Here is a 23,426-nt window from a genome sequence, read left to right as displayed (position 1 = left end):
GAAGCTGAACATCGCCCACTCGTTACGGAGCACTATTCAGCCCAGTCGAAGCTACTGAAAGAAAACGTAAGAAGCTAAATAATTCAGTGAAATATCGTGACTATTATTTGATAGAATGTCAGCGATTAGCTTGTTAAATCCAAAAGCTGAGTTTGCCAGAGCTGCTCAAGCACTGGCCGTTAATATATCAGCCGCAAAAGGAATTCAAGATGTAATGAAGACGAATCTTGGGCCGAAAGGCACCATGAAAATGTATGTACGGCAATTTTCACGTGCTGATTTTTAAATATTTAATTTCGTTCTTTGAATAAAGTGTAAAATGCAATTTATGGAAATATATAAAACATTTCATATTAAATAAATTAGATAAGAATACATTAGATCACGTGTAAAATGTTGCTGTTACTTTATTGTCCTTATTAGGTATGATTGATGTTTCCAGAAGTACCGGTAATGCAATGCGTGAAATAAATGAAAAGTTTCACATATCGTATAATTAAAAATTAAATTAAATAAATTAAATATAGCACGTAATAAATATATATTATGTGTAATTGCTCATAATTTTATTGTTACTTTTTTCAAAGGCTGGTCTCAGGAGCAGGAGATATTAAAATTACAAAAGATGGAAATGTATTGCTTCATGAAATGCAAATACAACATCCAACAGCATCATTGATTGCTAGAGCATCCACTGCTCAAGATGATATGACTGGGGATGGTACAACCAGTACTGTATTAATTATTGGAGAACTTTTGAAACAAGCAGATATCTATATATCAGAAGGTCTTCATCCTCGAATGGTTACAGAAGGTTTTGATTTAGCCAGAGCTAAAACTTTGGAAATACTGGATTCTTTAAAAATTTCACTTGAACCAGAGAAAGGATTGTTGGATGTTGCCAGAACATCACTGAAAACTAAAATACATCCTAAGATAGCTGAGAAACTAGCTGAAATTTGTGTAGAAGCAGTTTTAGCTATAAGACAGGATAACAAAGAAATTGATTTGCATATGGTTGAATTAATGGAAATGCAACATAGAACTGAAGCAGATACTGCTTTGGTTCGTGGTATTGTAACTGATCATGGATCCAGACATCCAGACATGCCTAAGAGAGTAGAGAATGCTTACATATTAACTTGTAACGTTAGCTTGGAATATGAAAAGAGTGAGGTGAGTAAATTACGAAAAAGAGAAAAAAAAAAATAGATGGTTTTAATTGAAACAAAAACTTATTAATTATATAGGTAAATAGCGGTTTCTTCTACAAAACTGCCGAAGAACGCGAAAAACTTGTAGCGGCAGAACGCGAATTTATTGATAATAGAGTAATGAAGATAATTGAATTGAAGAAAAAATTGTGCGATGGAACGAATAAATCATTGGTTGTTATAAATCAGAAAGGTATTGATCCACAATCTTTGGACATGCTTGCTAAAGAGAATATTTTAGCTTTACGTAGAGCAAAGCGGCGAAATATGGAACGTTTAGTGTTAGCCTGTGGTGGAATGGCTATGAATTCATTTGATGATTTGAAGGAAGAACACTTAGGATGGGCTGGACTTGTATATGAACATGTATTGGTAAATATTCAAGTAATCGAATAATGAATTAACGTGCAAAATGGTAAATATATATTATACCGTTTAATTTCAGGGAGAAACAAAATATACTTTCATTGAAGAATGCAAGAAACCAAATTCAGTAACGATTCTATTAAAGGTAAACCTTGTATAAATCATGTTTTAATTAATTTATTATTTTTCAATTTTTAACGAAAGAAAACTTTTTAGGGACCAAACAAATATACCTTGGAGCAATTAAAAGATGCCGTGCGAGATGGTTTAAGAGCTATTAAGAATGCGATTGATGATCATGCCTTAATTCCTGGCGCTGGAGCTTTTGAAGTAGCTGCCAGTCAAGCACTTCATCAGTATAAAGAAAAGGTAAAAGGAAAACAACGGTTGGGTGTACAGGCTTACGCGGAAGCTTTACTTATCATTCCGAAAACTCTCGGTAAGTACGGAGAAAACTCTCTGTGTACTTCTGAAATGGTTCGTCATGTATTGTAATACTTTTCATCTTTTGTGTTTAGCTGTTAACAGTGGATTTGATGCGCAAGATACGATTGTAAAATTATTTGAAGAGGGAAATACCTTGGGTGAACCAGTTGGATTGGATATTTCAACAGGTGAAGCGTTAAAACCCGTTGATGCTGGCATCTATGATAATTATAACGTAAAGAAACAAATTATCAATTCTTGGTAAGTAAAGAGATAATTATGTTGTACCTGTATTGAATATGAATATTCTTGAAATGTGTGAATTGTTCATTTACAGCACAATCATCGCAAGTAACCTGCTTCTGGTTGACGAAATAATGAGAGCAGGAATGTCGTCTTTGAAGGGTTAAATTATGAATGAATATTTATTTCCTAAAAAAGATATTCTAAAGAAAAAATGTTCTTTCGTTTAACTTAAATATTACATTTGTACGATCTCTTGAATTTTCCGCATAATTTCCACATTTTTATAAAGCTTTCACGTAAAATAAAATAACTGCACATAATAACAATTAAAAGGCTGCTTTTAAATTAAAGGAAACAAAAACAATAATTATTTATTGTTTACTAATTTCCCATTAATGATTGGAAGATAATACATAATTCATGATTGTCAAAAACATGCTTTGTATAATTAATCATTTAAATAAAAAATAATCGTTTCTATACCTTTTTTCATGGAATTAGTGTAAAAAGAAGCTTGAACTTTGAAGCATCATATTAGAAATGATAACCACCTTTATTATAAAAATCAAAAATATTTATGTGAAATTTTTACATTATACAATATGTACAATTATTTATATACTAGAATATTACCTCACAGGACATTCAGTCTTTTTATGCAATTCTTTCATCTACTATGTTCGATGTCAAACGGATCGATTTAATGAGAAGCAAGAGCGCGGCAAAATTTAAATTCTATACACAAATCTATTGCGTATGATATAATACGCAACATTTATGTTTACCGATACGCATAACTAAACCTTCTATTTTTATCATCGATGAAAATTGTATTCACGTTTTATATACACCATCCTTGCAAAATTATTATTGATTTAATTTTGCTGAATAATTGATCTTGAATTGACGTAAATATGTATTCCAACCATTAAGAAAAGAGAATTTTAAAAACTGATTGTGATTAAATATAAATACCTCTTTGAAAGTAGTACATCTAATTCATCTTTTCAAGTCACATACTGAAGGATATACTCAAGATGCTATATGCTATAATACTGCATTTTGATTTAAAAAATTATCTCTCCAACATAAAAGCATACACAGAAGATTGCCTACCTTAGTTAACAATTTTAATAAAATTCTTGTTGCATAGTACAGAATTGTAATCTGTTAATAGTGATGTAAAATTATATGTAAATCAGTGATGCACTGTTAAAATATCAATATGAAAACTTAAAAGTTTTTCACTTCTCAGTCCAATGAAGTAACTCGAATTTTTCAGTTAAGTCAACTATGTAAAAGGACATTGTAATTTTATGACAAATATAAATTATCTTTCTTCTGTATTTTAAAATTTCTAATACACTAGAAGAATATAATAGGCACAAAGTACGATCATTGAACAATCAATTATGATGCCTTTTTTTTTATACACGTCTTGCGTTACAATACGAAAGAATGAATTTTATAAAAATTCATCAATATTATCTGCTACCTATAACGTTACAGAAAAGCACATAATACCACACGATGCTTTGGTTAAAGGTTAACCATTATATCAGTAGTCGTGTACAATAAATATTTATACATAATAACGTAAAATTAAATATTCTAATGTAAATAATTTCCTTACAAGGTTTCCCTTTGAGTTCTCATCAACTATTTCAACCTTTTAAGCTTAGCCATGGTTTTAACATCATGCTTAACGTCTTTCAATATTATTTTTGGACTGATATTGATCAACTGTGCCAAAGTGGTGCAATTCACTTTCATCCGGTGGCCACCGACTACCATGTATGTATTTAATTTTGCTAAATTAACAGGTATCCTAGGAAGGCCATAATATGTAAATCCTTTACTGTTCACCGACTGTTTGTCATTCATTTTATTATTTAGAAGATATCTTGAATGTGGATTGGTAGATTTTCGAGCGACTGCTTTTATTTTGTACGGAATATGATTCGGACGAGCAGTATTTTTAGTCGTCGACTTTCTAGCTACAGGTTGACGTTTCCCTAGTTCTATTATACCTTCCTTTTCATCTGTATTTTGTGTATTCGAGCTTGTTCTTTGCCATTTAACTTTAGCCATAATATTTTCCAGCTGCGATTCGTAATTCTGAATACTTTCTATCTTTAATTCCATGTCGGGGTGTTCCTCAGCGTTATGCGAAGACACTTGAGGAGAAGAACTGAAAGTCTTATCACAATGCTTACATTTTAAAAGATTAATGTGTTTCGAGACATGATTCTTCATCACATTGATAAATGTTGTTGTAAACGAACACTCCGGACAAACGTATCCCTTGGGCACCTTATTTTTATCGTGCCCTTTAAAGTTCAATGGCAAATGCGAATGGAACATACCATGATGAGTTTTTATTTGAACTTCAGAATCACACATCTCGTTACACCATTGACAAATCCAACCTTCTTTCATTCCTGATGCTTCTATTATGCGCACATCATCGTGGGTTTGTTGCAAATATAATTCATACGAAGTTTCAGGTTCCGTTTTAGAACACTGACCTTTAATAACCGCCTTCCCCGATAATGAATGCACTTCTTTGTATCTAAACGGATAATTTGACTTGAATTTCGAAGAATTACCTTCTAATTTCAATTCGCTGTGCATCAGGCTCCAATGATTTTCAACCACGTCCAAAGATCTACCACGGAAACTGCAATAGTAACAACAATAATTTATTTCATCGTCCTTTATATCAGAAATATGTTCCTCCTCTATGTCGTCGTTGTAATCATCGATAGATCTTTTGTCCGACTTTATATTTTCAGGTTGATCAACGGATGATTCAAAGAGCGATTGATCGTCAAATTTAAACGGTGAAAATGGATGCATCTGTTTCCAATGATCCCACAATTCTGCTTTCAATGACCCAATAAAAGTACAATAGGAGCATTTCAATTGAGTCTTTGCCGAATGTATTCTCATGTGCGCTTTCAGGCCGGTTAAATTCATAGCAATGAAATTGCATATGGTACATTTCTCCTGCGATTCAATTTGGTCTAAGCTGCTATCGTGATCTGTAATTTCTTCTCCGCTGATCTTTCTTTTCCGTTTCTTTGATCTTTTTGGAAACACAATACCATACTCCTTTTTCCAAAACTCATCTGGTAATTCTGGCCCGCCAGCCGCCGGATTCGGAAGCAGTTTCTCGGGACAGTTAGGATGTTTAGAACGCATGTGTTGGATCATTAATGATTCAGAATTCGTGCTACGATCACAATAAGGACATATGTATCCAAGTCGTTTTAAATGAGTCAACTGAACGTGCAATTTAAAACCACGCCATCTGGTAAATGTCATTTTACAATGTTTACAAACTAATGGCTTTTCTCGTTCCTGCCTTACTGCACCTATCATCAAACATTTTAGTTAATTTTCATTTTCATTTTTTTTTTTTCATTGTTAAATGTTACTTACCTTTCTCAACTTCTGTAGGTTTTTCTATTTTCTCTTTGGTCGGTGTCTCTTCTCCCATATCAATAATGAGACCGTCGTTATCTTTACTATTATCATCCTGCGCGTCTATATTCGTTTCAATATTTTGAATTTTACTGTCTTTCGCGTTTGGAGATTTACTGACAACATTTGCAGTTTTTGAAGTTTTACTAGGTGATCTGGAATCACTTCCGGAAATATTCATGGTCGCAGATGTATCTGTATTTGCAGTTTGCTTGGTCAAAAATTCTTTTATCATAAGCGTTTGTCTTTTTAACAATGTGCCAACCTGCCAAAAGAAATATTGGTAACAGATACGTTTAAAAAATTGAAAGAAAATTTAATGTTTATAAATTTACCCAATCTTCAATATCGTCGTCTGGTGATAACGGTTCGTGATTAGGACGCTCTCCATTGTGATGCTTAGAAAAGTGTTTTAACAAAGCATTACGGTTCACAGATAAATATCCACATTCCTTACAATGCCATCTAAAATATTATTACAATGCATGAACAATAAGAAAATGATTTATACTTAAGGATTAATTAAAATAAATCATAAGAACGTTTACCTTGCATAGTTTAATTCTCTATAAAGATGATCTCTCATATCGTGTTTGTATTTCGATTTAAACTGCGTGCACAAAGTGCAAACGTACATGTTACCATCAGATTTTCCGTAAGGACCGAATCTACCAACATCAGAATCACTCGAGTCATTGTCTTCGATCAGTTTAACTTTTGAGTCTTTAATTTTATCAGTAGGGGTTTCGCTCAGATTTTCTGCTTCTATTTTATCGGTCGAAAGTGATTTCTTAGATTTTTCCTTCATCTGTTTCGTGTCATCCAGCGAACTCGATTTCCCTGGTTTTATTTTAGCCGGTTTAACGGCCGATAAATCTGAATCGCTCTTTCGTTTCCCCGTCTTTAAAGAGGTAGACTCTGTCGATCCTTCCTCTTCTTCTAAAAGAATTCCACGTATGTGTCTAATCCTGGGCATGTCTCTCCTCCATAGAGGAGTAGTGTCAAATGGTTCTTCTTGTCCGCTTTGTTCAACGTTATCAGCACTTTTTTTATTAACACCTTTTATTCTTTGATACATCAGAATGTAATCGACATTCAATTCGTTTGGGTGTTTACTATTGATATGTTGGTCAAACATGATTTTTCCACTGGTCTTGAAGGAACACAAACTGCATTTGTATTGACATTTCTCGTCGTGCGTCACAGTACTGTGATTAACCATTTCTGCTTTATAAACGCATTTGTAGTCGCAAATGTTACATTTCCAATGATTTCCATCTGGATCAGGGGCATCTTCTTCAACCTCTTCCTGCACCGACTGCTGAGTATTTTCTGTGTTTTCTAACTCTCTGATCACCTTAACGAAAGGTCTTTTCTCGGGATGCTTGTCGGATAGATGTCTTTCTACAACGTGCCTGGTGAATGATTTATTACTATTAGAAAGCATAGAAAATGAACTGGGAAAGAATTGAAGTCCAACAAACATTTGACAAGCATAATTAATATTATCTGTTTATAAATGATTTACAAATATTAGAATACGGTAGAAATATTCCAAGTTATTAGTTATCTGCTTGTCGAATGTTTGAAAAAATATATCAATTCAAGGAATGTTGTTTCAAAGTTAAGTAACGCGAATGATCTATAGATCAATCAATGCATCCTATCAGTGTGTGTACCTATGATAATGATGATGATTGCAGTGGGAACATTTGTAAAGTCTTGTATCGTGCATTTTCAAATGAACACCCATTTTGTCGATTGCTATATTTAATCCTTCTTGACCTGGAGCGGCTTGGGGGCAATGAGGGCATCGAAAATATTGTTCTTCCGAATGCAATGCCTTTAAATGACATCTTAACATCGCTTCATCGACCGTTAAGTAATTACATTCAGCTACACCGCATACGTATCTATTATGAGCAAATATTTTTTCTTTAAATTTAATTAGAAAAATCAAGCTAAACATTCAATTCTTTGGTACATAACAATGAATCACTCTCACTATTTTTTTAAAATACATCTATAAATTTTAGTTTGAGAAGTAAGCATTTACTTGCCTCTTATGTTCAGGCACAAATTTTGGAATCAATTCATCTTCATTATCCTTGTTAGATTCCTTTGGTTTCCCTCCCATCCGACCATTCTGATGGGAGCTACTCGCCAAATTCACCATTTTATCAAACATTCGCTCTTTCTTGTCTAAGCAAGGCACGGGATTAACAGGGCCACTCTCTGGTACACTTTCGTCTTTCGCATGAAGCGTCAAATGTCTGATAATATTCGTACGAACTTTCGTTGTGTACGGACATACAGCACATTGTACTTCACGATTGTATATAGCTTGCATCGGCAGAGCGTCTATCTCGTCGGGACTAAAACAAAATTTCTCAGTATCTGTGTTTACCTTCTCACCATCTTTTTCTGCAGCCTTTGTACTTTTACGTTTCTTTCCCTTTCGTTCGGCGCTTTGATACTGTATGGGAATAAATGAAAGAATCGTTAAAACAAATAAAAGCAATCGCAATTTCGAAACAAATTAAATGATTAACATGTTCTCTACCAATACAATTAAATAACATACACTTACGATTGGTTGTACAATAAACAGACCATCCACGGATGGATTCTTTGGATCAGCTGGAACCAATTTACTATAAGCATATTTGTGTTTCATTTTCATGTGCCCCATCGCTTGGTAACCAACTGTACATCTCATTTTGCACAACGAACAACCAAAGCGTTTCAGTCCATGTGATTTTAAGTGTTCCAATAGAAATCCGATTTTAAAAAACTTTTTAGTGCAGTGAGTGCAATTCAAAGTTTTATTATCACTGCGTAAAGGGCATTCTTTAGAGTGAACTCTTAAAAGAGCCGCAGTAGGTGCACCGTAATTACATTCTTCATAACCGCATCTGTATAATTTTGTTCCCATGAAACCGGTATCTTTGATATCGTCCAATGTCAATGGTTTGTTCGTTTTAGTAGCAGGACTATTACTAGAATTTCCATTAGTGTCAGTAGACATGTTCGAATTTTCAACATCGCTGCACAACTGTTCCTTCTTATCAATTTCCTGAAGATCTACCTTTATCTTCTCATCGGGATTATCATTTTTATTTAACCCGGATTTATCATCCTTCGTCGGAGTGATGTTCTCCGTATCATCGATATCTACTATTTCTATATCGCTGTCCTCTGTTTTACTGTCATTCACAGTCGCGTTATTTGTAACGTCGCTGGAACGACTGTTAACGTTCTTCAAAAAATCCGGATTATCGAGTAAATTGATGTTCACGAATTCGTCGGGTGAGTCGAACGCCCCCGCAGAAAGTTCTAACGGGTCGATGGAACTACTACCGGAAACGATACCGGTCCTTTTGTTTTTTTCCGACAAAATTTTATTTGCCGCCTCGTTATTGGAAACTGACATCACCGACACGTCGACGTCGTTCAGGTTTTCAAATAACTTTGTGGTTGCGTTGTCGCTGCTACTTTCGTTCAAAGATGTTTTCCCACGTTGAGGCAATTCGGTGATGGAACTATACGAATTATTGCCAATTCCAAATAAATTATGTATTGATATATTTAGTACATCGTTCTCGTCTTTGTTCACCATATTTACATCCTTAGGCAAATTCAAAGAAGCTATTTTGTGAGACGGAGATGTGCTAATGACGTCAATTATAACAGAGTCTTTATTGATATCTTTCCCTTCGTTTTCTACATCAATGATTTCCTCGGTAAATTTAATATTATCATCGAAAGTTCTTACAACTAACTGATCTATCACATCCTTGTGTCGTACCGGCTGAAATATAAAATCACAGATATAATTCATCCTGTATTTTCTGTAACCAGTGTAATTTGAAAATATTTTCTACCTGAGGAGGAAGAGATCTTTCGAGGATATGCGGTAGTCGATTACAATGAAATACACTTAAATGAGTATGCATTTCATTGATAGTGTCCGAACCGTTTAAGCAATAGAGACACTGATACTTGTAAAATCCATGCATTTTATAATGCATCATTAGCTGATCAATTTTTAGACACGTAACACGACATACGTGGCACTTGAACACAGATAGAATTGATGAATGCTTGTTTTTTAAATGCGCCATAAAAGATTCAGGAACATAGAAGAATTTACTACAATCTGTAAGAAGCATTTCCAATAAATTGAACCACTTATTCTAACATAATAATAACAAATAATCTGAATAAAAATCATACCATGTTGGCACACGTAAGGATGTATAAAGTCATGTCTATTAACTTCTTCTTTCAGTGGCAACTCCTTTAATAATTTGCCAAGTAAAATACCATGATTACCAGGATGAGCTGTCACCTATAAAGAAATATTACATACATAAATCGACGATCAACAAATGTGTATCGCGAAATTTTAATTTCTATACCTGATGTACTTGGACGTAAGAAGGAACAATAGCTCTATAGAAACAGACACTACATTGATAACGACAATGAGCATGCTTTTCTTCCATATGCAGTTTCATCTGATTCCAATTCTCCAGTACCATGTAACAATAAGCACATTTCTGGTAATCATGTTGAACCCCCTTTTTCTTTTCAGCCTCGTTACTGTGCTGAATATAATGTTGCTGATATTGCGACAATACGTCAGTTGTAAAGCGACAATCACGTTCCATGCATTTGAACAAATGTGTTAATTTAGTTCTTTTCAACATGGCGCTGTAAGCATCTCTAGATTTCAATTTAACTACAGTAGCGGTTGAAACGTTGGATTCGTTTGATTTTAATATAGTAGTAGGCGTTCGAACGACTTTAACGATTTTGTAATTCAAATTCGACGGCTGTGGCGATCCTCCGACAGTCACGGTGCGCGTGGCTGCTGGGGCGATCAATGTACTCTTATTTCCAGAAAGGGGAAACGGCAATTTGTTGTTCATCGGAATGATCTTCTTTGTTTTTGGAGCAATAGGAATGTAATTGGTGGTACGCTGAGCAGTGGTGACGGTAGATGTAACAGAAGGCAGACTTTTTACTGGAATCAACTTCACAGTTTCTGTTGTAGAAGATTGCCCTGATATAGATTGTGCAATGGTCACAGCATTCAGTCTCTTTAGAATAAAAGGTGAATTAGATTTTTTCAATACAGATACACCTTGACCTTTTAAAGGAGAAATTTCAACTGCTTTTCTTATATCATGTATCTGCAATAAAATAAAATGAAAATCTAATTATTACAGAAATAACATATTCAACGAATAACAAATTTCACGTAACATACAATTGGATTTTCAGCACCATCGTTATCAGTTCGGGGTGCTAGACTAACTACGTTTTCAATCTTCAAAAATGAACACTCTTCTTCCTCTTTGTCTAATTTTTCTGTACTTTCTGCACTCGGCGAGGTATTAGATTGACTTCCACCTATTACATAAAATAATTGTATAATTAATTAACCCTTACTGTTGTTACTTAAAAAAAAAAGAATTGTAATTTTTATACGTACTGTTCACTGAAGACACGTCTTCTTGGCTACTTGCAGATACCGTGGGTATTGACAACATATCCCCACTCAAACGTCTCAATCTAATAAAGTTTTTAGGTGGATTGCTATCACTGCTTGTTTCTTGTGAAACTTCACGGAATTTATTCTCTAATTTGCCAACAAATTTCTTGATACCAGCAACAGGTACCGCGTCTGATGTTTTAGGAATAGAAGCAAATGCTCTCTTGGGTTCGTCAGATTTTGACTTCTCTTTGGTACCTTCCAGTGGTTTTGTACCCTGTAGCTGAGCAGCGAGCCTCTGAATAGTCGTTAACATTGCATCCTTGGAGGACGCACCGATGCTGGAAGTTTCTTTTAGAATCATGTTCACGTCTGCGGGTGGCTCGTTGTCCGACTGATCGCTGCTGGAGTCGGATTCATAAATAGGAGCTGACCTCCTCGTATTCTCATTGTCGCTGGTTTCAGCATCGCTTTCATCGTTCTTCTTCTGATCTAACTTTGTCAAAGGATCTCCAACTTTGGAATTTAACTTATCTGCCTCGGATGCGGGCTGAGAATCCTGTTCTGTACTCGACAAATTGGTTTTCGAAGCAGAATCTTCAGCCTGCGGCGGATCACCGCAGGTTTCTTGAGACAATGATAAATTTATTTCTGAATTTTCTGCAACAGCAGAACCAGAGTTGAGAAGCAATTCAAGGGCGCTTTTCTCGGATAGTGTTAGATTTGGAGAATTGATAGAAGTAGTAGGAGTATTACTAGGAGATTCTACACTTTCATTATTATCAGCCTCGTTGCTCACTGCCATTAAATTGTTTATTTTATCTTTCAATTTATCTATGATGGAGAAACCTTTTTTAGACGCATCCTTCTGCAACTTGATACCTATATTTTGAATGATCTCCTGCATCTTCCTCTTTCGTTCCAACTGAATCTCCACTTCCTTCTTCTCTAACTCTGGTGGACAAACGAACACGCTTAGATTTCCTGTTGGTAGACTCGAGTCTCCATCTTCCTTGGGCGTTTTCTTCTTCTTTTCACTTTCATCATCAGCTGGAGCTTCAGAATTGTCCTTTTCTTTCTGCGATTCCGTTTCTACCTTCTCATCCTTTTTATCCTCAGGCGCAGCAGTTTTGTTAATCTTTATTATTTCTATCTCGCTCACATCGTCATCGTTCTGATCAACAGAAGTCACTGTATCATTGGTAGATCCTTTTACATTATCTGAACTTAGTAGAGATCCTTCCTGTTTTACTTTCTCAGTTGGTGCAGCAATCTGATTAACAGATTCTTCTTTAACAGAATCTGAAGACATGTTAACCATTACAATATTTACATCTGAATCATCTTTGTGCCATGATTTCACGTGTTCCTCTATATGAAACCGTTTTAATTGAAGGTAATTACACTTGGAACATAAATAACCATAAACCCCATTCTTCTCAGGTATCTCATCTTCGGTTATCGCTTCGGCAAAAGTGTCTTTGAATCTTCTACATACTTTGTAGTAATGAGTTCTCATAGAAGATTTCGCTACCGCCTGATAAGGACAGGAGTTGCAACGAAACCTGTATTCCCCAGTATGAGTAGTGCAGTGCTCGTAGAACGCTTCCATGGCGACCTTCGTAGCTCCTTCGGTGAAGAAAGAACAAATTCTACAATGGAATTTGCAATTTTCATCGGTTATAGGTTTCGACGATTCATTCTCCACGTTGTTATCCTTAGCTTCTTGAATAACTGACATTGCATCCTCTATTTTCAATCTGGAGATCAAAATCTCCTTTCCAGGATGACTCAATTTGTAATGATGAACGATATTCTTACCAGTGAAGAAACACAGCAAACATTTGTATCGTTCCTGCCCTGACCATGCATAGTAGATCAATTTATTTATATTAAAATCTAAAAGAGACCTCTCCAGTTCCTTGTTCTTGTCTTTTTCATCCCTCTGTTCCGGTGGTTCCTCTTCAGCTGCTTTATCTTTCAACTCTTTCTTCTCTGTATCGTTATCCAATACTGCAGACTGATCTACTTTTCGATCTTTTAAAGCTCCATCAGAAGTTTGAGCAGTGTTAACATCTTGAATGTTATCCTTCTCAAGCTTCTCAGAAACATTTTGATTATCATTCAACGAATTACTGCCTTTTTTATTTTCTAATGTAGAAGAAGAATCTTTTATCGAAGCTCCTAACTCGGTACCGGTATTGTGATTATCAGAATCAATTTTAGGAGCAGGTGCAGTGGTCTTCTTTCTCTTTTTCTTAGACAATATTCCCATCTGCCAGTTGCATTTCTTCTTCTTCTTTTTAGTAGACTTCTTTGTACTCGATTCAGGTGGCAAGTCGTCGATGTCCGCGTCGCTTCCTTTGTCTAACTTATCCGTATCATTCTTGGAAGATACTAATCCCACCAGAATGTTACTCAACAACTCCTCATTGGCACTTGGTTCGACTCTCAACGAGTCAGCGTTTGATTTCTTCGCAGAAGCATTACTGCTAGACATAGAAATATCAGAAATAATACTCTCCTCGTCGCTGAACTGATCATCGACTTTGCTTTCAGTTAATTCCCCTCCTTTCCTTTTCGTAGCTTTTTTACAAGCCGGACCAGGTTTCTTCTTATCGGATGACTCTGCTGTTTCAGTATCGGCCTGTTTATCAGGATGAAGAGAGATATCGACAGCCGCGGCCAGTTCTGAAACATCTATGCCAAAACTCTCATCGGACGAACTGTCGAAGAGGACTTTAGAACAGTCCAGCTTAGAAATATCTGTCTTTTCAACGAGTACGCGCGGTTCTTTAATCGTATCCTTATTAACGATGCGTTTGCTTCTTCGCAACGCATCGGTATCGTCGTTCCGCGATTCCTGGATGGATAAAGCAGGCACGCTTTGAATGATCTCGGTTCTCAGAGCCAACGGCTGATCCTCCTCGCTGTCCGAGCTGTGATACTGCTTCGAACGTTGTCGAGTGACCCTCTTCGTTTCTTTCTTAGACTTACCCTTCGATTTATTCAATTCATCCGAAGCGCGGGATTTGATAGACTTCTTTTGCTTGGACGAAACACCCAAAACATCATCTGTGTCAGAGTCCACCTCCCGTTTACCTGGTTCCTCTTTCCTCGCAGTCGGTGTACTCTGATTGGAACTGGATGATACAAAGGTATTGGTTTGGTTCTCCTTTTGCGTTCTACAGAGTCGATGACCAGTGGCGGCCACGACACCATCGCAGATGAACATCTCTCTTATGTCCTCTTGTAGCATCTCCAAAGAGTTTCTTCTCTTTGCTTTCGCTTTGGGCGCTTTAGAGGAGTTTTCTTTGTCATTTCCCTCGTTAATCATTGAATCCTTGCAATCTGCTGCAACGTTCTCTTCTAATTTCTCTGCATTCTCCTCGGTATCCTCTTTGCTTTCATCCTTTTCTTGAGGAACATCTTCAGTCTCTGCAGATACATCCTGTTCCGCGGATTTATTTTTAAGCGATTCAGTAAGGCGAAGAGTCGCCTCTTCTACGATGTCTTTGCTTGCTTCTTTTTCTTTCTGCTCGTTAACAGACGAATCCTCGAGCGACTCTGTAGTCTTCGCCGTTAAGATACCCAACCTTTCGGCAAGGGACTCCTCGTCCGAGCTGTCGGAAACAATCACCCGTCGTTTTTTCCTCATTTGAACCTTCTTCGTGCCGGAAGTATCATCCTTATCAGAACTACTACTTTCTGATTCGGATTCTATGATCTTCTTGATCTTCTTCAGCTTCTTTGCTTGCAGCACCTCCCCGAGTTTCTGCATGAACTTCGCCTGCTCGACGAACTTCTTCCCCTCGCCGAATTCGAAGGACTTTCTAATCAAAGCCTCGACCCACTCTTGCGTCACTTCATCCTTCGATTTCGGCCCTTCCGGTTCCATTTCGTCCTTCTTCGTTTTGTCTGCACTTTCTGCAGCCTTCGAGCAAGTGGTAGTAATTGAATCCGACTCTGCAATATTTGAATCCGTTTTATCTTCAGACGCGGAAGGAATAGGATCTTCTTTCGGATCCTCTTTCTTTTCGCTAGCGTCAGCGCTGCCGTTCCAATCCTCCAATTGCATATTTCCGTCGCTGCTACTGCTCACTTCCGCCATAGCTTCGTCCTTGTCCCTCTTAGAAGATTTACCTTCTTGTTTATCCACGCCATCGTTCACCTTTGTCTCCTCGGACGCGTGGCTCGAGGTCGGCGATTCCAACGACTCGTTCCGTTTGATTTTTGGAATTTTGAAATTTTGCAAACAATAACCCTGCGCAGACTTGCCTTTCGTGTCGATCACTCCGTACAGAGTCTCCAACGGCGATTGCATTTTTTCCTTAGCCGATTTTTCTGGCGACTGCTGTTTACCAGAATTCTCGCTCTCCGTCCGTCTGTGGCCGTCCGTTGGCTTTGGAGGTGATTTTAGTTTCTCCTTAGACTTCCTGAACGACGAAGCGAACGGCGGTCCCGTGGAACGTTTCCGGGGGTTCCTTTCGTTGAAATTACTATCCTTTCCCTTGGCTGGAGGGAAATGTTTGTCCTTGGCCAAGCGAGGGTCCCTTACCGAGGTACCGTTATCTCTCGGCTGAACAGGGCTCTGGTTTACTACACTATGCTCCCGAACCCTTGGGTCGCGGTCGGATATACTTCTGGCGTCCCTACCGAATCGGTTACTATTGTCCCACTCGTGATTATCCCTGGGCCAGTCGGGTCTACGCGAGTCCCGATTGAAACTGTTCCTCGGTTCCCCTCTGTTTCTCTCGTTATAGTAAGAACTGCGCCCCCTACCCCCGCCGCGATCTCTGTCCCTGTTCCAGGGACAAGGCGTGCTGGGCCTTGGATACGGCCCTGTAGGACCGTCCGTGGGACCGATCACGCTACAAGGAACTTCGGTTTCCGGTCTATAGGGCACTTCGCTCGGACGATTAACCGGGGAGTCCCAGGACTGTCTCTGATGGGGATACTCCATGCCTCTATCGAATGGCGGTTCGTAAGGCCTGTTCTCACCTTGGAAATTCCTGTATGGTGGCCCAACAGGGAATCTCGTGGGTGATATCAAAGGCTGTATGATTGGCACATTAGGTACATCGACATTGGGGGGTATATCTTCGGGTCGTGGAATATGGTTTATATCCTGAGGACGCGGATTCGGACTCATCAGTGGCCTGATTCCAGGGTTTATGTTCGGTGGGAACTGATTAGGCCTGAGTTGACCCTCGTTCAACTGATGAGGGTCCATATGAATCGGGTCTCTACCCGCGTTCCACATCTCCTGGTGCATCCCGATTGGATGCTGAAAAGACTGCGCAGGAGAATTCGGCATGCTATTGAAATTCGGCGGCTGAGGCCACTGGTTGTTGCAAAACTCATTTGTTCCCACGGGAGGGTGCATAGAAGGCCAGTGACCCGGGTTAGGTACTTGCCTGTTGAAGTACTCTGAACCCTCCATTCTGAACTCGGTGTCTATTCTAGGCGGAACGATTTCAGGCCCAACGCTTCCCTGTCGCCTTTGATACATCATAGTATTTCTTTCCTCCAACTTGGCCTGATTGGCATGATGCAACGGATTAGGTATGTCATCGTCATTCAATCGGTGAGGGTTCACGACAGGTTTCTCCTTATCGTGAGCGTGATTACGAGGATGCCGTTCGTAATTGTCCGCGAAACGAGGTTCAACTTTTGATCCAGGCGAGGACGGTCGGCTTCTATTGTCGACCGAGTTATGTCCTAAGCTAACTGGCGATGGTCCCTTGCTTTCATTAGACTTTTGAGCGTCGACTTTTGTCGGGGCACCGGTAAGAAGACATTTCCTACTCGTCAACTTGACTATGTGCTTATCAATTTCCTCCCAACGCCTCTCGCTTTCGCTATCGACATCCTCTTGTGCTAATAATAAAGGTTTGGACTGTTTCGCGTCTTTACCATTCCCTATCGCACTTAATTCCTGCTTATCCTTCTTCGGTTTAGTCGTATCTCCCTTGTTATCCGTCTTGCTATCATCTTCTTCGTTCAACAGTTCCGCCAAGTCTTCCATGGACAAGGGAGGCTCCGTGGAGACCGGAGGCGGGGAGAGCAACAACGGCACAGAAGGTTTGGTACTAGCAGGCCTCGGAACCATCTCCTTCAACCTTGGAGATGTGTTCTTACCATGCTTAGAATACAAATTTTCCGAGTCTGGAGATTTCAGTCTAGTATCCGATATGTTCATCGGCGACTCTGGCCTGGAGTCCAACGAAACGTCTAAATTCCCTCCTGATAACCGATTCTTCTCCAACACCGACGATAACCTTCTGGAACCGCCCAGGGAAGGTACCGGTATCGTTGGTATATGTCGAGAAGGGTGCATCGATATCGGTATGTGAGGTCTACCCTCCATCTGGGACGCGTTACTTCCAACCAGCTTCATCGACGAGGTTACATCGTGGCCGGGAGTAACTACAATTTGCCGGTTCTTAGCCCTCTCGCTCCCTTCGAGCATTTCCCATTCGACGAACGAAACATCGTCGCTTTTGTTCGAACTACGCTGAGAACTTGGCGAGAGACTGAGATCGTTAGTGGTCCGTTCGGTCGGTATGATAATCGGTGCTTTGGTTGGCAACGTTTCGATCGGATCAGGGGATGCAGGCTTGTCCAAATCCACCTTACGCTCGGTGGGTATTATTATCGGCTCTACTTGGGAAACCGAATCGGGACTAACCGGGGGACTTGGACTAGCCGGTGTCTCCTTGTCTTCCACCATCTCCACTGCGGGCTGAGGCTTTGCTGCTTCTTCGGTTACACTGAAAGGTATTGAGTCGACATTTTACACGGGACAACATTCTACCTGGGATTAAAGCGCTTATTTCATAGGAATTTTTATGTACTGGAGTGGAGTGTTAATGGATACAATTATTTTTTTCAGATGCATATAGTTTTTTTTTTTTTTTTTTTTTTTTTAATAGAAGAAATTCCGATCCGCATAATGCGATACTTACGATGAGGACTGCGCTGAATTCGCTTCATTTTTCTTGTTCGTAAAATGTAATCCAGGTGTATTTCCCTGAAACTCGTGTCAGATTAGAATAATTAAAATTAAACAAATAATACATGCACTACGAAAGCCTGAAAATATACAAAAATATATGAAACAAAGAATAAGAAGAAGTCGGAAGCGACTACAGAGAAAGTAACAAATTATAAGATTAAAAAATTCTTGTTTATCTAGCGTGCTATATACATTCGCTAACAATGAACATTCACCTGTTTAAATTTGTGTGTATCATACAATTACTTTATATTATTGTTTATAAATAAAAAGTATACAGAGTCTTTTTATAAGAAGAATTTAAACGACACCATGAAAATGCAACCAAGGATATAAGTTGTCTACAAATAAAATAAAATATAAAAGGTATAATGCATTTTTGCTCTATAAAGCATGGTGATGTGATCTTCTGTGTCTCTTGAAACGATATAAAAAAGTTATTACTAAACGGAAATAAGTTTGTAATCCTCGTTTATATGTTTCACTTGCAAACACAGTGCAGAAACTAGTATCATACATAGAGCCGCACGTTAACGTTCTAGTTCACTGAATTTATAATTAAGCTAAACAAATATAGTTGAATAAGAATTCAATGAACTATCGGTATAACGTGGCTGATCGTTAATCATTATAACTACCTTTTCTACTTTGTTGTGTAACTTCTGGAGAACATCTTCGCATCGCTGTAGCGTCTCGATCTTCAGCCTATTTCATCGACAATATATATCATGAGTAAAACATTTTCGAAAAATTGAAAATCAATAGACGGGATATTAGGAAATTAAAGACTGGAGTTTGGAAAATTGAAAACTTGAAAATTAAAAACTTTAGAATTTAGGAATTTGAAAATTGTACACTTCGATAAATTTTCGCTAGTGTCAGCCAATTCCTCTTAGCGTGAACACGGAAAATTATTTTGAACTGCTATCGTCAAGTGGCGCGATAAAAAAAAAAATAAAAAAAATGAAAGATTATTTTCGAAACGTACTTCCTCTTACTGTTCGACAGAATTCCGTGAAGGCCTTGCATTTTTTGTAGTTGCGTTTCTCGCGATTTGTCCTTAACGTTTTTTAATCGTTCTATCATCGCTTCCAAAAACGGAATGTACTTTTGCATCTCAGCGAATTTCTTGTCGTACTCGTCCATCTTGCTCGTTGTATATCATAAACCTGAACCAGCAGAAGAAAATCTTTATATTTCTTTACATTTCTCTTTCTTTTATCATTTATTCGCCATCATTTTTCACACCGATGTTTAATTTCAACTTTAATTATAATTAATATTACAACCAAATCTTAGACGAACCTTAAAGTACAAAAATATATTTGAGACCATGGAAATGTTAAAAACAAAGTAATTGAATTTCAGATAAAAATATGTTTACATTTCTAGCTAATCTTTATTGTACTGTGTATTTAAGGTAGATAAGATACTTATTTAATATGAAACCAATGAACAGAAGTTACGCGACGATGCGGTACTATAATTAGCCACTGATCCTAATTCTAGCTATACCACTAATTGATTCTATTTGCATATAACATTTAGACAATTAAAATTATTAATTGAAAGTTTCAATTCTAATTTTTTCTTTCAACCGTCCATCTTCATTTGTCTTAGCGATATAAGTAAATTTCATTTCTTGTAAGTTCCAAAATCACGCACTAAGCGTAACAGCCATGTTTCTTCTGTTTATTTTAACATTTCCATTTGTAATTTACCGATTACTTTCGTCTAAACTCATTAACATTCGCGTAGTTCGGTTCACACGAATAATCAATAACAGGAATAATAAACAGCGCAGTTATACGCGTATATATGTAAAACAAATATGGCAATTCGTATATACCCAGCCACTTTATTCTTACACATCAAATACAGCATCGGGGGGGTAACGTAATCGACCAATTGTGTAATTCGGTAAACTTTCTAAAATATAATAACGCTTAAATATAATATACCTTCGTAACACACGTGAAAATAGAGGAAGAGAATTAACTTGTATCACACTGATGCTTCATAGGCTTCGAAGTTGCCGGACTCCTCTTCGGGTGTTCCCTTCACAACTTCATTACGAAATACACGGTCACTTTCTGAACAGAAAATTCTGAAGACTAACGTACAAAAAATATAAAGTTTTTTTGTATTTATCTCTCAAAACATAATTGGAGATGTCCGAATAATTAACGACGGTTAATTCGAACAAAAGTCTACGATATTTTACACTTGTATAAACTGCAACGCGCATGCGCAGTTAGCGTCATTCGATGAACTTACACGACCGAGTTATATTGCCTAACTGAAAGGATACCGATTTTAAACTCGATATTATAACAGTGTCCTTTAAACGACACGATTTTCATATATTAAAAACGACATTAGAGTTGTTACCGAATATTTTAACACTTATACTAACCGAGAAGCCTAAGATAATAATCACAGGCGAGGCACAGCCAACGAATAAAGATGTCGGATCTTTTGTTAAGTCCGTCCTTTCACACTACATCCAAGGTACGTCCACAATGGCATGAACGTAACGTTCGTTCCAAGGATTCGCTCTGAAAGATCCGATCACCTTTCATCGAACACGTGATTCTTCGGGAACAATTGCACGAGTAAACTTATTCGAGCAATTATCCAAACAGCGTTCAGTACGTACCGAAGCTGACGGATGAATCCTGAACGCGTTAGTTGGGAACAATCCAGCAGAATGGACGAGAAACGTCTTCGAAACACATTTCTCTCGTTACATTTTACTGCGCGAATAACCGGAGGTAGTTTCACGATTCCCAGGGAGAGGAAGTAGGTGGCGTCGCGGTCGTGAAACTCGAAATCATCGGTAGATAGCAGCACGGTAAGAAACATGGCGGCCGAATAACATTACACGCTTTCGTCCGACATTAATTTTCGCTCTCGCTTGGATATTTTGGAAATAATCAATTTGAAAGTCGCGTAATTTTTGAGAATCAAAAGATGCTCAAATTATTATGCGACTGGTATAGTTTCACCCGATGACTGTACATTGAAACGACAACGTGTTATTTCAATGTATCAGTGTCTTAACATAAGCTTCCCAAAATCTTGTAACAGGGATGATTTCCCGACAAATTTCATTAAAATCTTAATTTAGTTTAGTTAATTACGGGAGAATAGTACTGTATACTTATATACTTTTCTCCCTTTGATGATGAAACAATTATGCAGTAGAGAAAGAGAATATTATATACGGCTCGTAAGTTTCCGGTTCGGTACTTACGTTCGCTAAAGTACAGGAAACAAAGAACTATAGAATGTATGCCACAAGAAACGAGTATATGCTAACTCACCACTACTTATACTAAATCAATGTCGAATATAGTAAGTACGTTAGAAAAGAATATCTGAAATTTCTAAAAACTTCTGTTAAATGAAACAAGAATGAAACAAACGAATAACGGATTTAGTACTATGAAATATCACGTAATTCACGTTAGATACTATTTACATATAAAAGTGCGTATATAGACCAGAATTTGCAAACCGCGACATCCTTTCTCTTCTCTATTAATTCTTTATCTACGCTACGTTTCTATATTTTCCTCTCTCCTTCGAATTTCGTCGATATCGACTTCACGGACAAACAATGCGCTGCATCGTAGCGTAATAGACGCTATTTTATCACATAATTGTTTCCTACGATAACAACCATTTGTAAAACGCAAATGGCTCAAAATTTCTTTTACACCGTGTTATACGTATATAAAATTAGTATCTCATCGAACTTTTGATAATCATCCCGAGTACCTTTCAAGAAGAGTCTAATATCTAAGATTGTAAATATCTTTTATATGGAAAATAACAGATATATCACCGAATTCTTACCAAAGAACAGATTCTTTGTCTGCGGCGGGACATCTGATAAAACATTACACAGCAAAATATCGCCGTATGCATTGATCCTCTCTCGCCGTTTCGCGTTCGATCCTGCGTTCCGTGACTCGAAGCACAGTGACCCGACAACGAAACTGCGTTACGCCTTTCGTGTTTTTCGTTGTCAATGCATGACTACGGTTTCGCACTGCATAAATGTCGCTCAACTTTCTCACAATGTCGCAGTTACGTTGGAACTGACACTTTTCTTTTTTTCCCAAGTTTTGCAGCGCGCTCTATAATTCTGCATCACCAGCTAGAGAACTAGACTCATCGTAATGAATATTTCAGCATCAAAAAACTACCGATTCGTCGTAATAAGAAGCTTAATTGCCCGATAAAAACGTCACTTCCTACAACGCACGCACGAGACACTATTTTAGTTCGTAACTGTTCAGCGTTCTGTAAAGGTGTATCCGAATCGGCATTCAGAATCGCGTATACAGGTACTTTGGAGCGATCTCACTCTCCTGACGTTCAATGTTTCGACAAGTTTTAGTGTCCAACCGACAAATTACATGCTATGCCCTTACTATTGCTTTCGTCGACATTGTTACTTTACATATTTTATTGAATTTCATGTTAATTTGCTAGCACCGCACACGTACTTATGCTTTCCTTTGTATCTTGATGCACTTCGAAGTCTTACGGTCGAGACTTCGGATGGATGCTGTTTTGGTCTACAATAATTGATCATGGTGGTGGCTCCTTATTAGTTTCCAAATATAGATACACATTTGTAAAGATGGACAGTTATTCGAACACGTAACTATTTTCCTACGTGTCACAATTGTACAGCGTGAACGTACGAAATAAATGAAACTACCCTCGAACCATCGCGAAAAATAGTTTCGACGTTGTGGTTACGACGAGTTACTTTTATTCGGAGTTGTAACTTTTGTATATACAATCGCACTGCTTATGAAGTAACGAACGAAATGGCAACCCTGAAGGGCGTACGGTGTACAATGGCTGCCATTAATGGCGCTAGGCTAAATGATTTCACGTGGATATGCCAATACATCTTCCACCATATGTTGCTTACCTTTTACTGTGTTGGCATATTCGTGAGATGACGTTAGTTTAGATTTGTCTTAACAACTACATATCTACGCTGATAGAATAGGTAATTTGTTTTAATCCAGGATTGGATCGATTTATTGTTTAAATTTACTAATTTAAACTCGGCTGTATCACTACACAAGAACATCAATAACTTGATTTTGCTTCTAGGGTCCTAGAATTGAATGAATATTTTACA

The 23,426-nt window shown here is 37.7% G+C and overlaps 2 protein-coding genes across 8 annotated transcripts; one reads left to right on the top strand and one right to left on the bottom strand.

The window, feature by feature from the left end:
• The first annotated feature begins 8 nt into the window (after positions 1-8).
• On the top strand, positions 9-2,732 carry LOC114875284 (T-complex protein 1 subunit zeta). Its single transcript, XM_029185406.2, has 7 exons — positions 9-252; positions 588-1,176; positions 1,251-1,586; positions 1,660-1,725; positions 1,797-2,019; positions 2,099-2,267; positions 2,344-2,732. Exons 1-7 carry the CDS (start codon positions 116-118, stop codon positions 2,414-2,416), a joined length of 1,593 nt encoding a protein of 530 aa, XP_029041239.1. The 5' UTR covers positions 9-115; the 3' UTR covers positions 2,417-2,732.
• Positions 2,733-3,578: 846 nt separating this feature from the next.
• On the bottom strand, positions 3,579-23,401 carry LOC114875282. Of its 7 annotated transcripts, none has more exons than XM_029185400.2 (17): positions 22,118-23,401; positions 20,218-20,349; positions 19,245-19,425; positions 18,895-18,961; positions 18,207-18,277; positions 11,239-18,011; positions 11,014-11,156; positions 10,160-10,936; positions 9,975-10,089; positions 9,623-9,897; positions 8,329-9,549; positions 7,799-8,214; positions 7,418-7,651; positions 6,287-7,153; positions 6,074-6,203; positions 5,697-6,003; positions 3,579-5,629 (listed from the first exon to the last, which is right to left on the bottom strand). In XM_029185400.2, exons 3-17 carry the CDS (start codon positions 19,400-19,402, stop codon positions 3,912-3,914), a joined length of 13,272 nt encoding a protein of 4,423 aa, XP_029041233.1. In that variant the 5' UTR covers positions 19,403-19,425; positions 20,218-20,349; positions 22,118-23,401; the 3' UTR covers positions 3,579-3,911. The 7 variants fall into 7 exon arrangements, with proteins under 7 accessions (XP_029041233.1, XP_029041229.1, XP_029041230.1 ...); XM_029185396.2 differs by lacking the exon at positions 22,118-23,401 and adding an exon at positions 20,673-21,172; XM_029185397.2 differs by lacking the exon at positions 22,118-23,401 and adding an exon at positions 20,916-21,172 and having other exon boundaries at positions 20,218-20,814.
• Positions 23,402-23,426: the final 25 nt, after the last annotated feature.

Source organism: Osmia bicornis, chromosome 8, assembly GCF_907164935.1.
Source record: "Osmia bicornis bicornis chromosome 8, iOsmBic2.1, whole genome shotgun sequence".
Classification (NCBI taxonomy): Eukaryota; Metazoa; Arthropoda; class Insecta; order Hymenoptera; family Megachilidae; genus Osmia; species Osmia bicornis.
The sequence above is the reverse complement of the archived record's forward strand: the minus strand, read 5'-3'. Positions and strand labels throughout refer to the sequence as shown.